General features: G+C 31.5%; 1 protein-coding gene across 3 annotated transcripts; it reads right to left on the minus strand.

Moving 5' to 3' along the window:
* Positions 1–49: 49 nt before the first annotated feature.
* Positions 50–17,255, minus strand: LOC116776351 (androgen-dependent TFPI-regulating protein-like). 3 transcript variants are annotated; one of them, XM_032669544.2, is made up of 5 exons: positions 16,868–17,255; positions 3,097–3,237; positions 1,568–1,700; positions 974–1,061; positions 50–713 (listed from the first exon to the last, which is right to left on the minus strand). In XM_032669544.2, the coding sequence occupies exons 1-5, from the start codon at positions 17,078–17,080 to the stop codon at positions 440–442; spliced, it is 849 nt and encodes a 282-aa protein (XP_032525435.2). In that variant the 5' UTR covers positions 17,081–17,255; the 3' UTR covers positions 50–439. The 3 variants fall into 3 exon arrangements, with proteins under 3 accessions (XP_032525435.2, XP_032525434.1, XP_032525436.1); XM_032669543.2 differs by lacking the exon at positions 16,868–17,255 and adding an exon at positions 7,355–7,687; XM_032669545.2 differs by lacking the exon at positions 16,868–17,255 and adding an exon at positions 4,313–4,409.
* Positions 17,256–17,584: the final 329 nt, after the last annotated feature.

The following is a 17,584-nucleotide window of genomic DNA, read 5'->3' on the forward strand; positions in this document are numbered from 1 at the left end:
ATGTCATACATCATCAAAATCACGAAACGTAAATAACAACAAAAAAAAATAATATTCTAAATATATGTTTATTGTAATACCTTATTAATAATATACATTATTTCTGAATAAAAAAAACATTAAAAAATATTTTCTTACGACATACATTTTTTTAAAAGTGATTCGGTTCCAAATTCCCTATAACCATCTCGTCCCTTTCACGTCATACCCCCGGTTAAAATACATTAAGTAATTATCCTATTAAGACTGTACTATTTTTACTCTTATCTGTATTTGTTCTGACTGGCTTTGCTGTTTGTAGGTTCAACAATCAATTAATTTCAACATTAACTCATCCGTTACAATGTTAATTTACTATTAATATTCCTTTCTGGCAACATCACAACTTTTTGACACGAAAGATTCGTAAATTCGCAAATATATTATCAGCTTTATTATTTCACAGCCTGGAATTTTCGTCAGCTTTTGTGTTTCCGAACTTCATACTCCAAGTCTTTGAGAACGCCACCTCATTGTCTTTGGGACTATGCTCTGTTTCTTTGGCGTCAGTGTCGTCCTTCCCATGTATAAGTCTGTTGATGGGGAATTGCATCACATAGAACACGTAAGATATACCCCATATGAAAAGCTGATAGAGGCAGACTTGCCACCAGGTCATGGTGCCAAAAACTTGATACAGCCATCTCTTTGTCACGAAATAAATAGTGTAGTACCTGTTGAATAAATACTGTATAGAAAAAATATATGCTCATTATTTATAAATTCAAATATTCAAATTCTCGTACGCGACCCATTTATTTCGGTTTCACGTAATAAACAAATTAATTAACAAAAATACTAAGCAATAAATAATATGAAAGAAACTATGGGAATCGATGATTTGTATAATTGGTTACAGGTTTACGACACAAGATGGCGCTGTAAATAACCTCAAATATTATTAAGCTACTTTAAATAAATAAAATAAGCTTACACGATGGCGTACGCGAACGCGATCGCCCAGTAGAAGATGAGCTCCAGCTTCTTGTCCGTTGGTTTCCTTCTGGCTTGAAGTATTGTTTCTAGAACGAAATAATAAAAATATTACATGCAATTAATTTTAATATATCAGAACAGGCCACTGATAAGTAATTGTTTGGAAATGAAACGAATGTTATGGATTGGGAGTGACATTCAAAACTTTCAACCACATGGAATCGAAAGAGCTTTTTAAATTTATCATTAATTAAATGAAGTATCTTATGATAGATACCTTAACCTTTTTGGTTCCTTTGATGGAAACTAATTCAAGTAACAAATATAACCTGGCTTCCGTTACAGACAGATAGAAAAAAACACTTGAGATCTTTCATATAAACATTCAAACGTCCAAAGATTTTGATTCTAATCTTATGTCATTCTAGAACTAGAACACATAGTATATAACATATATATACATTATATATATAATAAGGTAGGTAAGGAAGGTTAGTCACCTTACTTACTTTATAATACCTTTCACAACCAATGGTAGTCCACCACACAGATCATAAAATTTCTATTCACTCACATTAAAATAGAGACTCACCTATGGCGATGACTATAGTGATGTTAGTGTGGACGCAGTGATTGAACCACCAAGGCACAACGGCGTCGTACACCTGAGGGAACACCAGCTCTCGGTCGATGGCGTACACACACCAAAACATTGAAGTTACGAACTAGAAAGAAATTGGCGTCAGAGACGGAACTCAGAACAGAATATAGGTAAACTAAATGCAGAGATTAGTGTGATCTAAGATTCTCGCGGATCTTCATTGATATACACATCTCGTCTGCCCGTGATCGCGGCTGGTGCAGAGGCAAATCCGAAAAATATTTGTTTTATTCAAATACAGAGCTTTCAATAGGATTTATATTTAAGTTACCGCTTGGAACAGAGGTTTGAACGATATTCACATTTAAATACACCATGGAACAAATTTTCGTGTAAATTCTGTTTAAAATACGCAAACTAGGAACAAACTTAGGCCATAACAAATTCTAGAAAAAGACTTAACCACAAATTTACTAATGTCTTGATATTAGAATATTATTGTTGTATCAATTTTTTTTCAGTAAACAGACTAAACCTAGCTTATATAGTACATGAAAATACTGTTAGTTATATTGTTTAAGATATAGACTGATACATTTTACGTTAACGATTGAACTTAAAGTATAATAGTAACACGTTTGTTGTTCTTAATCTAAAAGTATTATATTATAAATATTTAATAACATAGAAAACGGTTTTAAAGTTTGTTGTGTGCTTAAAAAGATGTTCACACATAATTGTTTCAATTCCTTATTTTCTTATTTATTCCTTAAGATAAATCATAAGAATATTGAGATCTAAAATTTTCGCGAGTTTTATTCATTTAAATGAAACTAGTATTATTCGGATTTACTACGCGGATTATTATTATTTTAAAAACTACATAATCCCGACGTTTCGGTTACTTTTCAGCGACCGAGATCGCGAGCGGTTTGACATTCACATCTCGTAGTATATCCGAAATACATTAGTTTCATTTAAATCATAAGAACAACTAACTTTTATGCAAAGAAGTATTTAAATTTTGTTTCATTTATAGTAAATGTTAAAAAATTATTCATAATATGAAACATGCTTCGAAACAACATATTCCTTAGTTATATACATTGAAACCTATTTATATGTTTGAAATAAAATTGAATTCTAAAAATTCCTGTATATAAATCTCCATAAAATACTGAATACTTATTACAATACATTTGTCATACGTCATGATATACTAACAATTAAAAAGGTTGGTACAGAATTCATAATGCAAGATGGCCACAGACCCACATACAAGAGAACAAGAATTAAATAACAGATAAAAAATATTTGAAATAATATCATAAATATATTATTTATATGTTGAAGGTGCCGTTTAAACACGTAACAGCAAAAGAATTTACACTTTGAAATTTTATTCATTATTTAATGACTTTAATTAGGTTAGTTTGGCCGCAGAGGGATACTGAAGTATATTAATTTTAAATACACATATCAATAAAACGAAAGCAGGTGGATTATTGTGAAGTGCTCACCAAGGTGAAAGGCACGACCATTCCTTTGAATATAACGTCTCTCCAGTACTTGACGCGACGTGCGAGCGTGCTCTCCGTTTTGTCCATCCATTCTGACACGTCATAGAACACAGACAGCCCGAGGAATAACGTCTGGAACACCTGGAAGAAATAATAAGATTGATTGAGTATAGTTTACATGGTTACAAGTGGCGCCCTCTATGCCGCACTAAATAAAATATAATATAATCCCTAGAATATTTATATACAGAACCTCTGTAGTTTTGTAATGGCAACATTTGAGTATCAACTTGTATTTGAAAATAAATACTGTCTTCAGTCATTTTGTATGATAACTGTGAGTAACGCTGAACATTCAAAATCAAGTCGAGACTGTACCTCAACAATATCTTCCTGCTTCCATAGTAAAGGTTTTTCTGTCTATCGAGCCTCTTTAGATCTCAGTCGTAAATCTATGAGATTTTTTTGTTTGCAGTATTTTTGCTGCTGTAAAATGTGACTATTTTAATTGTTACAATTACCTCGAGAGATATATTCTGTGTTTGGCGATAAAAAGAATTAATAAGTTTGAAAGAAAATCTTTATGCTGGTTGCTTGTTTTATATAATAACCGCGGATCTACATTATTTTGGCAATCGCCGCTATAAGCAATGCTACTTTGGTTTGTTTTAAGTTGTTGAGAAAGAAAATTAAAATAATTTCAAGAGATTTTTTTATAAATAACTTAGTGTTTTATACACAGCGTTTTTTATTATTTTTTAATTACATACTCTCGACGTTTCGTTTCCTTCAGCAATCACGAACACGGGTAAACGAGATAAAGAGATGTCGGTATCGTGTATTGTAAACGAGACATAAAACATAGCAGAAGAATGGGGCAGGGGCGGCACCAGCGAGTACACGTTTACTTTATCGCCATTTTTTGTAAATTATATTTTCAAATTTGACTAGGTAGAGAGTGGAGCTCGGACGGTGGAGGTGAGCGTTTAACGCGCGTTAGTTAGATGCCCCTTAAAGCTACACCTGGGTCGCAAGTCCCAGGCACTGTTGAAGCTCCTCTCCCTGCAACGATGGACCCGGCACCCGCACGGTGAATCCATTGAATGATTTCGTTTCGTCTCATCATATACATTACTCAATCTGAGTATATCAGAAACATCAACTAAAACAATTAATTTAAATTATTAACCTAACCCCTATACACTTTCGTACTTACTATACAAATTTCGTTCACGCACGAATCAGTCGCGTAATTAGTGAACATCATTGATTTTTGAACTAATTAATTTTAATGATAATGTCTAATTAGAGTTTGATGTATATATATAAATATAAACAATAAATAAGACGTCCAAGCATTTGTCAGCCAGCAGACAGACGACTGAACTATAACCCGGGCTATCTGAGCGTCTGACGCGTAAAGCATTCGCTACAAAGAAATGTATTGGAGACAATGTCCGGATCAATTTCACTGCGCAATACAATTTATATGTTAATAAACGTGTTACAAACAAGCCACTTAAATCAACACCCTTATTTGGGTTACACAATATTTACTATCGAGTTTATTTTTTTTTAATACAAAGCCTATTATTCTCCTAGAATCGCAACTGTCAATATACAAGAATTACATCGAATTTGATGTAGTGGTTTTCCAAGTATTTAATAACAAACAGACGTACAGATACTACATCAGTTTTATTGTGTTATGAGAAGGTTGTGTTATACCTTCAAGTTTATATTTTTATTTATATACCTACATATGTTAATAATTTTCGTTAACTGCATAGTATTTTGCTCAAGAGATTAACACTACTAGGGTTATAGACCGTACTGTAAGTGTTCCTACGTATAACTTCTGCCAAGCTTTCGATAGTTTGGTTAGATTGATAGACCAAAGGTAGTTTTATTGTCTATTTATCTCGTCAAATGTTAGAAAGTATTTATATATAATCCTTACATCAACAAACTACACACGGACGCTTACAATTTCACGATACAGAAAAAACACATTATGTTGGGCTAAGCACAAATTTGACGACATCAAACATGATGTTAAACGAGGGACTTACATTAAAAGACAATATAATCAAATTTTTCTCATCATTTAAAACAACCTAATGTATTGTAACATTTTCGTTCTCTTCGTTATGATTATCTGTTGGCTAGATGTAAATTGATTCTCGTTGATAAATTTTCTTAAGAAATTATTATATTTTTTTAATTCTTCGAAACAGAGTAATCGAATATAATAATAAATAGTTTTATTTCATTATCTTTACTTATTTTAAACAATATTATCGTACACTCTGTCTAGCTTGACCGTGACTAGCTAACAAGTCATGGGTAAAGATTAGTACACGTTTTATGTTATCAAGAGCTGATAAAACGAAATTTTGGATAAAGTTGGTACCAAAACTAGGTCCGAAACGGACGAATCTAACTCAATTGAAAATAAACAAGACGTGACACACATCAGACGCGACTTATCTACACAATAATGAATAAAATCACTAGATATAACCTATTTACATTAATATTACTCTTGTATTAGCGTTTCCTTTAAAAAAAAATTGCATTTCATAAACAACAATCATTTGCATTTAATAAAATAATCAACCGCTAGAGTAATTTCCTAGTTAATGAAGGTCGATTTGAAAAAAACGTACCTTCCTATTGTATTTTTCTTATTAAGAAAGTAAGGATTTAATTTTTTCAAATTTAACTAGTTCATGTCCAAATATATTGTGTTTTAGGGAGACATTGAGTTCACGAGCGTGTTAGACGGATAAGATACTGTCTTCAGTGTTATTGGCATTGAGTGTTACGGATACTGTTGTATGTAAAAATACTTTAATGAGATCTAAGACATTCGCGAGTTTTATTCATTTAAATGAAACTAATATATCATCGGATACACTACGCGGATTTTATTATTTTAACTACGTAATCCCGAGGTTTCGGTTACTTTTCAGCGACCGTGATCACGGTGTATACGTTACCATTATATGTCCAAATAGTTACGTTTTACTCAAGAAGTAAGTAATAATCTGGTGATGCTTTTCATGATAAAAAAACAATCAAATTTGATGAAACACTCCCGCATGTACGTCACATTAAGTTACCTTAACTGAATGTACTAGATATCTTATAAACTTAATTAAATTAAAAAAGACGACAAAGTCGGGTGATAACGCTAGACGAGTTACAGTAACGGAACTCCAAGTGCTTATCAGTATACAAAGTGCAACACGTGTCTGTCACGTGATAACAACTGATAGGCCCGTTTCAACACCCCCGATAGTTTTTTTGGGGCAAGGGTCCAATATCCGTTTCATGGCTTCGTAGGAACTATTGCTCGGCCATTTATTATTATTATTATACATAATACAATCAATTATTTACGATTGCGAATGTTAGAATAACGAATATATAAAACTATTATTATATATATATACGGTAATGTGTGATATCGAGGGACTGTACACAAATCCTGGGAAATGTGTACAATTCAGATGCTATTTAGGAAATGTATAACTTATTTTTTGAAAAACTATTTAATGCATAGATATCCCAGGAAATGTAATTATTCTGAATACCCTCCCCTCGCCCCGCTGTCCCCGCGCACCCACCAATATCTTAAATATTTTACATTTCCGATTGCTATTTAGGAAATGTATATAATTTCTAGGAAATGTGTTATTTGTAAGTATAGTATAATTAATTTCACACATTTCCGTGCGATTTTAGGAATCACATACATTTCCTAGGAATTGTGTACAATGACGGATTACATACATCTCCTTTAATATAAATATATATATATATATATATATATATATATATGTATGTGAACTTGAATTCAATTAAGTGAATTTATTATTTAAATTGTTACCTTAACGAATAACATGCATAAACAATTTGATTTTTATGTTCTGTACGCCTAATACAAGTTAGCGGCGTAACATTACACACGTACGCCCGTTTCCACCTACCAACCTACCTGTAGTGTGTTAAGATTATGAATGAGGAATTGTTAACGCTCCGTTTGTAGTATAACCTTGCAAACTCATAGTAAAACTACCGATCACTTTGAATACAGACAATACTTTTCCGTTGATCTCTCGTTTAAAAGCATACATCGATGTGAAATGTTAGATAACCATAGATATTTAATTATAAACAAAGAATGTTATCGCGTGAAAAAATAATATTTATATTAAATTAAAGATTTCTAATTATTCCGCAAATGACTCACAAAATTCCATCCAGTGAGATAGGCGCCTCGTAAAGTGTAAAGTATCCTGACGTCTGGATCGGGATGGAGATCTATGCCAAGGGATGCTGCGGACAACCCCACGTACACGTGATGCAGGCAGCCGAGCGTGTGAAATACAGTCCTCCAATACAGTACCGAATCACAATCATTTAATATTTTTTCATTTTTCGTTATTAAAAAACATAAAATGTTATAAAATATGTTATTGCCCTTGAATATTTCTTCCATATTTACTATATATATATTATTATTATTATTATTATATTATATATTTATAACTTAAGACTAACTGCACCCGACATTAATATTCGGGCGACTGATTGTTTGATGTGGGTACCTCATTAGTCGAAACTCAGTGTTGCTATACGCACATACCCTATATATAAAAAATATATATATTATAATAATATATTATTGTTATTACATAAAAAAAAATATATAAAATATATTAATTTATTTAAAATTTTAATTAAAATTTATTTACCTTGAAGACAAACAAATTTGAGTTTACATAATACATATGTATAGCTGTCTTTATCATGGAATATTTTTGAATTTAAATCTCCTGTATGTCCGTCTGTAGCTACTTAAAATAATCGAAATGATTTTTATTCGTAACCAATATATAAATATATATCAATACGAATATATCAAAGTATCAAAGATATTGTTTTCATTATAAGTGAGGACAGTGACATTAAGTGATGGTAAATAACTTTGGATGAAGATTATGCTTGTATTGTACGTATTGTATTGTACGTATTGTATTGTACGTATTGTATTGTACGTATTGTATTGTACGCATTGTATTGTACGCATTGTATTGTACGTATTGTATTGTACGCATTGTATTGTACGTATTTTAAAATTATAAAAAAATATTCACATAGATTGATTATATCCTTACAAATTGATGTTATACAGAATATTTAATGTTGCATTACAAATTTGTTAAATTAAATAGATACGACTAATACCTATTGGTAAGTTACAAATGAATAGTAAATTTTTTCCGATGACTTTTATTATTATTCAAATATTTTGATTATATATATCTGTAAGCGAAACGTATTCGACAGATATTAAATACTAAATACATAAGCAAGTTTTACGAAAACTACAAAAAAATTTATTATTTTTCACAATCACCAAACATAATGGCGAACTTAATGCATCTGGCAACAAAAGTGTAAATAAAAATTTAAATTGAATAAACTCTAAGTTAACACGTATGACATTTGACGTAATTTATCTTCCTTGGTTGAATATTTAACCGACGAAGCATATGACAGTATTGTATTTTGTATGACTGAAGAATTTTTTATTACAGAAGATATGTAAAATTTTATATACGAAAACATTCTACTTCACTTAAAAGCCTTATATTTTATTAATCTTCATATAAGATTATACATGGCTAGAAACATTACCAAGTTCGTAAGTAATGTAACTCTATTGGAATATTTAATTATATTTTCTTGATTATAATATTCATAATTTTTGAATAACATCTTCTAGCTAGTCATTAACGAGCGTGGTGATAACGCGAGCTGATAATTTTCTGACTGTGTCATCATAGTTTTGTATCATATCGTTATCATGGTACTTATTTCTGATGATATATCATGGAGACTTGTATTACAGATGCAGAATGCAATAAGATTGAATATGACGCTCAGCCAAGGTTTGTCATGTTCTTGGGTCTTGAGTTAGGTATTGCATCAAGAATCCCTAGTCATGCAGCTAGGCCAACAGGCTAAGTGTCTCACGTCACATATAATTTAATAACGTAACAAAGTTAGTACAATATTAGCTTGAATTAAAATAGGATAGCATATTTTAATAAGCAAAAAAAAATTGTCTTATTCAGTTATAAATTAAAAAAATCAACTGAAAGCTCGCTGGGTTCGAATCCACGTCCTGAGCGATTGAAGCCAATGCTTCTAACGAACTGAGCTGTCACCATCTCTCATAGGAGACATTACGTTTCTTACTAAGAGCTTGCATGAGTTGCATGGTCGAAACAAGGAATAAAATTAGCGTTACTGTATTTTAAATCCTTGGACCTTCCAACACCATCACGTCAGTCAAAATTATATTCATTTTAGTATATTAATATCGTTATTAGTTAATTATGTACAATTTATTATTTAATTTACTTATTTTTCTAATTAGTTATTCGGACTGCTTAGATTTTCTTACAACAAAATTTCTCTGATAGTTGTTTACTCTGTGTTTATTGTTCTTTAAATTCTCTTCAGTCGTTATTTCTTTTGTTGCTTTTTAAATTGAGTCATTCTGCTCATCAGTTGTAATTGCAAGACAAAAGATTTTTTGCAGGCTTAGTCTATTTTGTTCAAACCTTGCTAATTTAAACAGTCTCCTTCTTTCAGAACACAAGAGTTAGAATGATTTTTGGGACACCACTCTGAACTGTCGTGATAGAAAAGAAGGAAGATCCAAGACTATGTTTCCACGAACAACATCGATAATGTAAGTTAATATTAAACAACACAATCATATAAATTTTATTACAGGCAAGGTTCAGTGACATAATACACAACGAATAGACAGATATTAGCAAAAATACTATTAAAGATTTCAACTGCGACACGTTCGACGGACAAAAGTTTGATATGTATGTGTGTGTGCGCGAGTGTGTGTGTGTGTGTGTGTGTGTGTCATAAGCATGATAATAGAAGAGCCAGTGAACACTTCGTTGTTTTATAAAAGCTGAAAGTTTGTCATCGCAAGCTCCCAAAACAAGTTAGAACGATGGCCCATGATGAAGTTTGGTTTGCAGTGGCTTTGGCAGACAAACAGTACTAAAAGTATGTAAATACACATCTACTTTCGTCAAATAATAAATATTTCGTCAAATATATATATATAGATATATACCTCCTCCACCTTTATTAACTGTAGTTTAAATCATAGCAATGTTGTAATACAACATATTAAATATATTTTTTTAACAAAATTAATATAACTTTTTAAGTGAGAAACAAATTTGCTTTTATTTATTCATAAATACATTGTGTATAATGAACGATATGCAGTCTCATCTGTGGATGCTGTGTTCTCGAGAAACCTTTTCTTATAGAGAAAAACTACTTTAATAGCTAACGTATATGTTCTCTGTAAAAAGGCTGTATGACTCGCATCAAGACAGCTTAAATGCTACGGAAAAGTAAACGGAAAATGAAAAGTATTTAAAAAAAAGTGCTTATTTAGAAAAACCTTCAGAAGATGACAGCTTTAGATGTAAGTTCCTTACATCTCGAAAGATATAATGTATTTAAATTTAGTCACGTAGAGAGAGGAGCTTGGCCCCTTAAACCTACACCTGGGTCGCAAGTCCCAGGCACTGTTGAAGCTCCTCTCTTAGCAACGACGGACCCGGCACCCGCACGGTGAACCCATTGAGTTTTGAGAAATTTCAACTCATAGTTATCCAATAAAATATAAAGGTAAAAATTTTGGATGGAAAATCTATATGCAAATTTAATACAGATAAGAATAATTAAGATATTTGTAAAATCTTGCTGAAATATAGCTGGTCATGTTTAAGGTGAACCAATACACTTATTCTATATGTTCCATGACATTAAGTAAATTTATTATTATTTATTTCTTAACAAATTATTTTGGTTTATTTGCATTTTTCTTTCCTATTTTAATCTATTTAAAAATCTATCAGGTAAGTGATGAGACCTAAGATTTCGGCGAGTTTTATTCATTTAAATGAAACTAATATTTTTCGGATAAAGTGAGCACCGTGATCACGGGCAGACGAGATGTGCCCGTGCAAACTAGAGACATCTCGTTTGCCCGTGATCACGGTTGCTGAAAAGTAACCGAAACGTCGGGATTATGTAGTTTTTTACAAAAATAAATCACGCGTAGTTTATCCGAAAAATATTAGTTTCATTTAAATATCGGCTAAGTAACCTGATTCCAGGCCATGTAAATTGCAGAACTTCATCGAAATCTGTACAACCGTTTTAATATAACTGAGTTGTAAACATTGAAACTCTTGCTAAGTAGTTTTGATAATAAGAAAGTATCAATTAACTTAATTAAAATACTTATTTACTTATTAATTAATAATTATGTTACTAGTAATTAAGATGATATGATTTCTTTATGACTGACTACTAAATATAAAAAGTTTTATCAATATCGGTTCAGGATTGAACTTCAATATCCCGTTTACGATAATAATAAAGTTACAAACGGACAGGCTTACGTTACGTTTGCGTCCTCACATTACTACTACTCGTGTCCCGTTTTTCATTCAAAAAGAATATAATTCATACATATATATAAAATAAAAAATTGTAAACATATCATCATCATCATCAGCCTAGCGGAAGCCCACTGCTGAGCATAGGCCTCTTCTCGCATGGAGAAGGTTAGAGCATTAATCGCCACGCTCGCTCAAGACGGGTTGGCGATTTCAAACTTATAATTTGAAATTATAAGACCAGGTTTCCTCACGATGTTTTCCTTCACCGTCCGTCAGTGGTGTCTAAATACTCTTAGAAAGTACATATGACACGGAAAAGATCAAATTAGTACTTGCCAGGTTTCGAACCCGCGCCCTCACGCATGAGAGGCGGGCCTTTAACCTCCAGGCCACCACGACGAATCAATTACAAACACACAAAGTGAACAAATAAATTATTATAAATCATAATTCTGTAGAAGAAGATCATACATAATTGCTTGTAATTAAAATATTGAACAAGGAAGACGCTGTCAGTTCTATTGAAGTTACTACGGAGGATGTTTAGTAAAAAATATTTTATTACTCTATAATAACAATGTTTCTCAACATTCTTAATATATATAATAGATATAGATTAAAATGAATTTTATCTTAAATAAAATTTTATTTATAATTGTTTTATGACATTAATTTATCACGAGAAGTGATAGTCTTTCGTCTTGAACGTAGTTTTTTATTGTGTTCAAATTTCAATCAACATTTAAACAGGTTCTTCGTAACTCAGTATATATTTCCTTATTAATTAGTCATTAAATTTATGTACTACATTTTTACTTATTCTTACTAATTTTTAAATATTTTTAATATCTCCTTATACACGGCTATTGCACACGGCGTTGTCCGCATGTAACTTGCTTTCACGTAAGCGTTATTCTTATAAGGTATCATTCTATTTCTTAAGGGCCTCTTCATCAGATACAGGACTTGGTGACAATACGACCGCCTCAAGAACTTACCTAACTTTTGAATTAAAAAAAAAAACACCTAAAATTAAAGGAATGTTAAAAATACGACTGAATAGAGAACCTCCCCTTTATGAAGTCGGTAAAAAAGCCGCTTAAGTTACTGCTTGTGACCTTATCTACCTTCAACTGAAAGTCTTGTTGTAACCAATCCAGCCGTTGCATAGATTAGCCGTAACAAACAGACAGGCAAAGATTCAAAAAATTGCATTTTGATGTGAGTATCGTAATTCGTATTTACTTTCATATGTATTTGAATAAATATATATTTTTTTTGTACATTACTAAAGATTTCAAATAATTTTTTTAATTAATAGTATATTTTTTAAGTTACGATATGAAGTTCTAGATTATTTTAGAATAGGTTTTACTTCAAACGAGTCTTTTTTTAATTGAAAATATCCGAGTGAAGCGAGCGGAACGCTATACCGGCGACTCAGGTCATTCATCCACGGAGATGATCTCGGCAACACAATGTCCGATCTAGTAGAGGTTTTTTGTTCGATAGCCTATCTGGGGTGGTTTTTACCAAAAAAAAATTGTATCAGGACACCAATTTCAATTTTGGGGCCGAATAACGAAATCCATGTCCGAAAAATCGGATCGGTAAACGCTGAGGTCGTTGCACCCAACTCGCACCAAGAGCCTTTTTGGATCAAAGCAAAACGTAATTACAAAGGTACATCTCCTAGTATAGTATTGGTTTTAATTGGATCATAATTTTATATATATATATATAAAATTATGCCACCGTAAGCGCATTCTGCCGGCATCCAGAGCGGTACGCCAGAAAATTAAGAAATCGATGGCGGTAGGTGATAAATAACAAGGACCAACTGACAGACATTCACATCTCGTCTGCCCGTGACCACGGTTGCTGCAAAGTAACCGAAACGTCGGGATTATGTAGTTTTTTACAATAATAAATCACGCATAGTTTATCCGAAAAATACTAGTTTCATTTAAAAAGAAAATTGCTGCTTTGTAACCCAACGTGTAACATCGAAAATCTATATATGCGTGCGCTGCAAAAACTATGGACATTACAACGAAATAATGTACTACAGATTTGTAGGTCCTATTGAGATCTATAAAAAAGTCCGTTAGAGTATGTATCTGAGTATCATAGCTTAGTCACAAAATCCGCTTTTGTGCTAAGAAAAAAAAAATATTAAATCGTCCGAAGTAAAAAACTAATATTAAACATTATCCAAACAAAGCATTATCTTACCAAGGGGATTTATTTAAAAGTAAGATATTTTTTGTGTCATCCCAATCGTACATTTCGTTTAGGAGCTATCACGAGTGTGAGACGGTTAGAATCTTTACCTAATAATGAATTATTTGCCAAAGAGTTTTATCAACATAATACAGGTAATATAATTTTTTTTTGTATTTCATTGTGTACAAAAAATGTCATTGAAGTCATCCAATAAATTAATTTTAATCAAGATCTTAGAATAGTATCCCTACTAATATTGAAAACGCGAAAATAATTCTGTCTGTCTGTGACGTTTTAACGCCTGAACAGCTGAAACGATTTTGATGCAATTTGGTATAGCTGTATATCATTTATGGAACCTTGGAGAAAGACATGTGCTGCCTTTCATCTAGATCCTGAATCCAGAATCCCAAATCTCGTCCCGACCACAAAACTACAAGAGTGAGACCAGGAAGTGCAGTTCTGATTTAGTGGCCGTGGTGGCAGAGAACAACTTAGAGGTTCACGCGGACGGAGTCGCGGGCAAAAGCTAGTAATCAAATAAGCGCCTTTATTCCATTCTACAAACTCCTTCGCGTTTGCTCCACGCAATACTCAAGATTATAATTCATCCATCAAATAAAAACGTCGACATTGGCAGAATATTTCACGAATCCAGTGCGAATGGAGCCTTAGCATAAAAAAATGACAGAGTAAATTTCGTGTATCGTTTAAAATTTATTAAAAATAATAATTGAAATTTAATATACCTGTTCAACTTATTAATGCAAAGGCCCCGACTGACTGCTGCGTTAACATTGAGAGGTAATTAAGAAACAACCTTGTTCTAAATCTTGGTTAAATTATTCCTTAATTTGATATAATGTAAATTGTAAATCTATTAGTTTATTTAATTGTACTAAAATATTTTTTATTATACAGGTTTTAGGACTTCGGAATTAAGCTCAGAGGCGCATGTATAAAATGCGTGAAATCATACATGTAGGAACTAATAGTGGCGACATCTATCGTGTGTCACGTGACTTCCTACAATGCAACTGTTATTATGTCTTAATTATATTTATATCTTAATCATATTTTTTTGAAATAAATCGCAATCTTTATCTCATGTCATAGCTGTATTAGTGTAAAGTTACATCAAAATCGGTTTTGTAGTTTTTGCGTGATAGACCAACGAACATATATACGTCCATACATTCATGAGCTGTTGCATATACATTTAGTCGGTTTTAAAACTATTTTAGAATCAGTATTGCTTCAAACATACTTTATTAAAAAAAATAATAAATATTTCTATCACCTTCATAAGTATATGGGTCACAATACTTTTGGGTCTTAGAAACGTCGTGTTGGCTTAGAGGTTAAGGGCCCGCCTGTCGTGCATAAGGTCGCGGGTTCAAAACCTGGGCAAGTACCAATGTAATTTTTCCGAGTCATGCATACTTTCTAAGAGTATTTAGACACCAACAACAGAAAGAAAACTGGACTTTATTATTTCAAATAATAAGTTAGAAATCACCAATCTCCAATCACCAAATCAGCAAGCGTTGGTGATTACTGCTATAACCTTCTCTAAATACATCGACACGAGCGGGAATCGAACCTGTGACCTGAATGTCCCGCAAATGAAGCTACCGGCATGCCTTCCACTTGTTGCAAGTTTAAATACTATTTTAATGATATTTTTATAATATATTTCCTAATCAAATTTGAATTTACATTCTTGTAATGAAACAATAACTTAACGTTTGTACCAAAAAAATATAATTGAGGTATAATTGGCATGATCATTAAATTTGAATAATTTTATTATTTTCATAAAACTCATAAGTAATCTTTCTTAATATACTTTATATTTATATGTGTGTGCACATATATATAGGTACATACATACAGACATGTGTTTTTATTGTACCTAACTCAGTAAACAAGGAAATTAAATTAACAAAACATTCTTAAGCCTTTACTCAACGTAAAAAACTAGTTGCGACCTACAGTTTTGTCACAACTTACATTTAAGATGAATTAAAAATTAACATTAATATTATGCATATGCGAAATTGTCATAAGAATGTTTTAAATAGTCTTTACGTAAATTACCAATTAGTTAATTAATATATATTACAAACCGGAAATAAGAAACAAATTGACGTTCGTATTTAGCGCAACAAGAAAGATTTTTATCATTAAATCTGTCTGTGTTGTTAAAATAACTATGTATTGAAAATGCTATGTATTTTATTATATATAAATAATAATGAGCTGTTTAGCACGTTTTATAATGATGGGATAAAATATATAAAAAATATATATGCATTATACATTTTCGCGCCTTTTATACAACCGCCATTTTGTATCAATCACGCCACAGTTTTAATTACAACTGAATAGTATATGGAATATTAAGTAACTTCTTTTCTAAGATATAATTTTTTTATTAGGTTAATTATAATTAAAACGAAATAAAAATTTAGTAGCAACAATGTACAAAACGGACTTAAGTCCAAAGTTTTCGTCCAAGGCAAACTTGTTTACGAAAAAAAAAAAAAAAACATTGTATTCTTCCGTACGAATATAAAAGAAACGAATAAAAAACTCCGTTATTGTGTGGATAGCATAAAAATTTAAATTTTGACTTTTATACGAGCGTAATTATGTAGTCAATTATCATTGAAGTTTTGAATGTAATTTGACCACAGATAGTCAAATAAAATGTCGGAAATACAACTATATTCGTATATACGAATGAATTATTGAAAGATTATTATTCTATCTATTATAAATTTACTAAAGTTATAATATCCTATCTGTTATACAAGTGGAAATAATAAATACTATGCGATGTTCAAACGAAAACTATACATTTCTACGGAAATATATATTTGATATAGAAAACAAACAACGATATAAAAAATATATATTTCGGGCGACGATTTACTAAAATTCCGCTCAGATACATTATTGTGAACATATATAAAGCCTGGCTATGTGAAATATAACGATAAAAATAAACTCACAAAGTTCCAATTGGTGAAGAAGAAAGGCGTCAAAACCTTTAAATCGTTCAGAAGAGGCACTGTAGCCTGTTCCTCGCTGATCGTGAACCATATAAAGAAACCGTACGCGAGCACGCCACAGAATAATACGAAACACAACGCATGAAAAACTGTTCTCAAAACCAAATTAACACTCCTCTTCAACGGCGACACGGCAGCTTCTGAATCCGACATTTTGATATCACAAAACAATCTAAATATACAACAGATAACATCCAAAACACACACAATATATATAACAAAGCATTTGTTTAATATCACTTATAATAGCTCCGTTAATGAAACGATATTTTTTTAATATTATAATTTAATATAAACGAACGTAATAAAAATACAGGTTCTAGCGACCTTTACCTCACAAGCCTGAATACATACTAAGGAGTAAGTCATAAAGATATATATTTTTAATATATAATTACTATGGAATTACGCGATTTATTACAAGATTCAGTTCTTCAAGAATTTATCAGGTAAGCTCTAATTTGATGAGCATATGTTTATGTGAACACTATCAATGCCGGATGTTTGACAAGCATTACGTTATACACAACCTACAAATTTATTTATAGTATCAAAAATATATAATTTAGGTTAAAAAAAAACATGTATTCTGCCCAAAATTTTGATCTAGAAGCGATAGTTCGATTCAAGTGACCTTAATTGTCACGAATGGCGGTA

Source organism: Danaus plexippus, chromosome 28, assembly GCF_018135715.1.
Source record: "Danaus plexippus chromosome 28, MEX_DaPlex, whole genome shotgun sequence".
Taxonomy (NCBI): Eukaryota; Metazoa; Arthropoda; class Insecta; order Lepidoptera; family Nymphalidae; genus Danaus; species Danaus plexippus.

What these genes read in the sequence shown, in the direction of transcription:
- LOC116776351 (XM_032669543.2), bottom strand. Translation starts at nt 7,603, where the DNA reads ATGGAAGAAATATTCAAGGGCAATAACATATTTTATAACATTTTATGT. An exon ending in TGGTCGTGCCTTTCACCTTG is followed by an intron (nt 1,701 to 3,096) that starts GTGAGCACTTCA and finishes ATTTCTTTCTAG; the next exon opens with TTCGTAACTTCAATGTTTTG. An exon ending in CACTATAGTCATCGCCATAG is followed by an intron (nt 1,062 to 1,567) that starts GTGAGTCTCTAT and finishes ATTTCGTTCTAG; the next exon opens with AAACAATACTTCAAGCCAGA.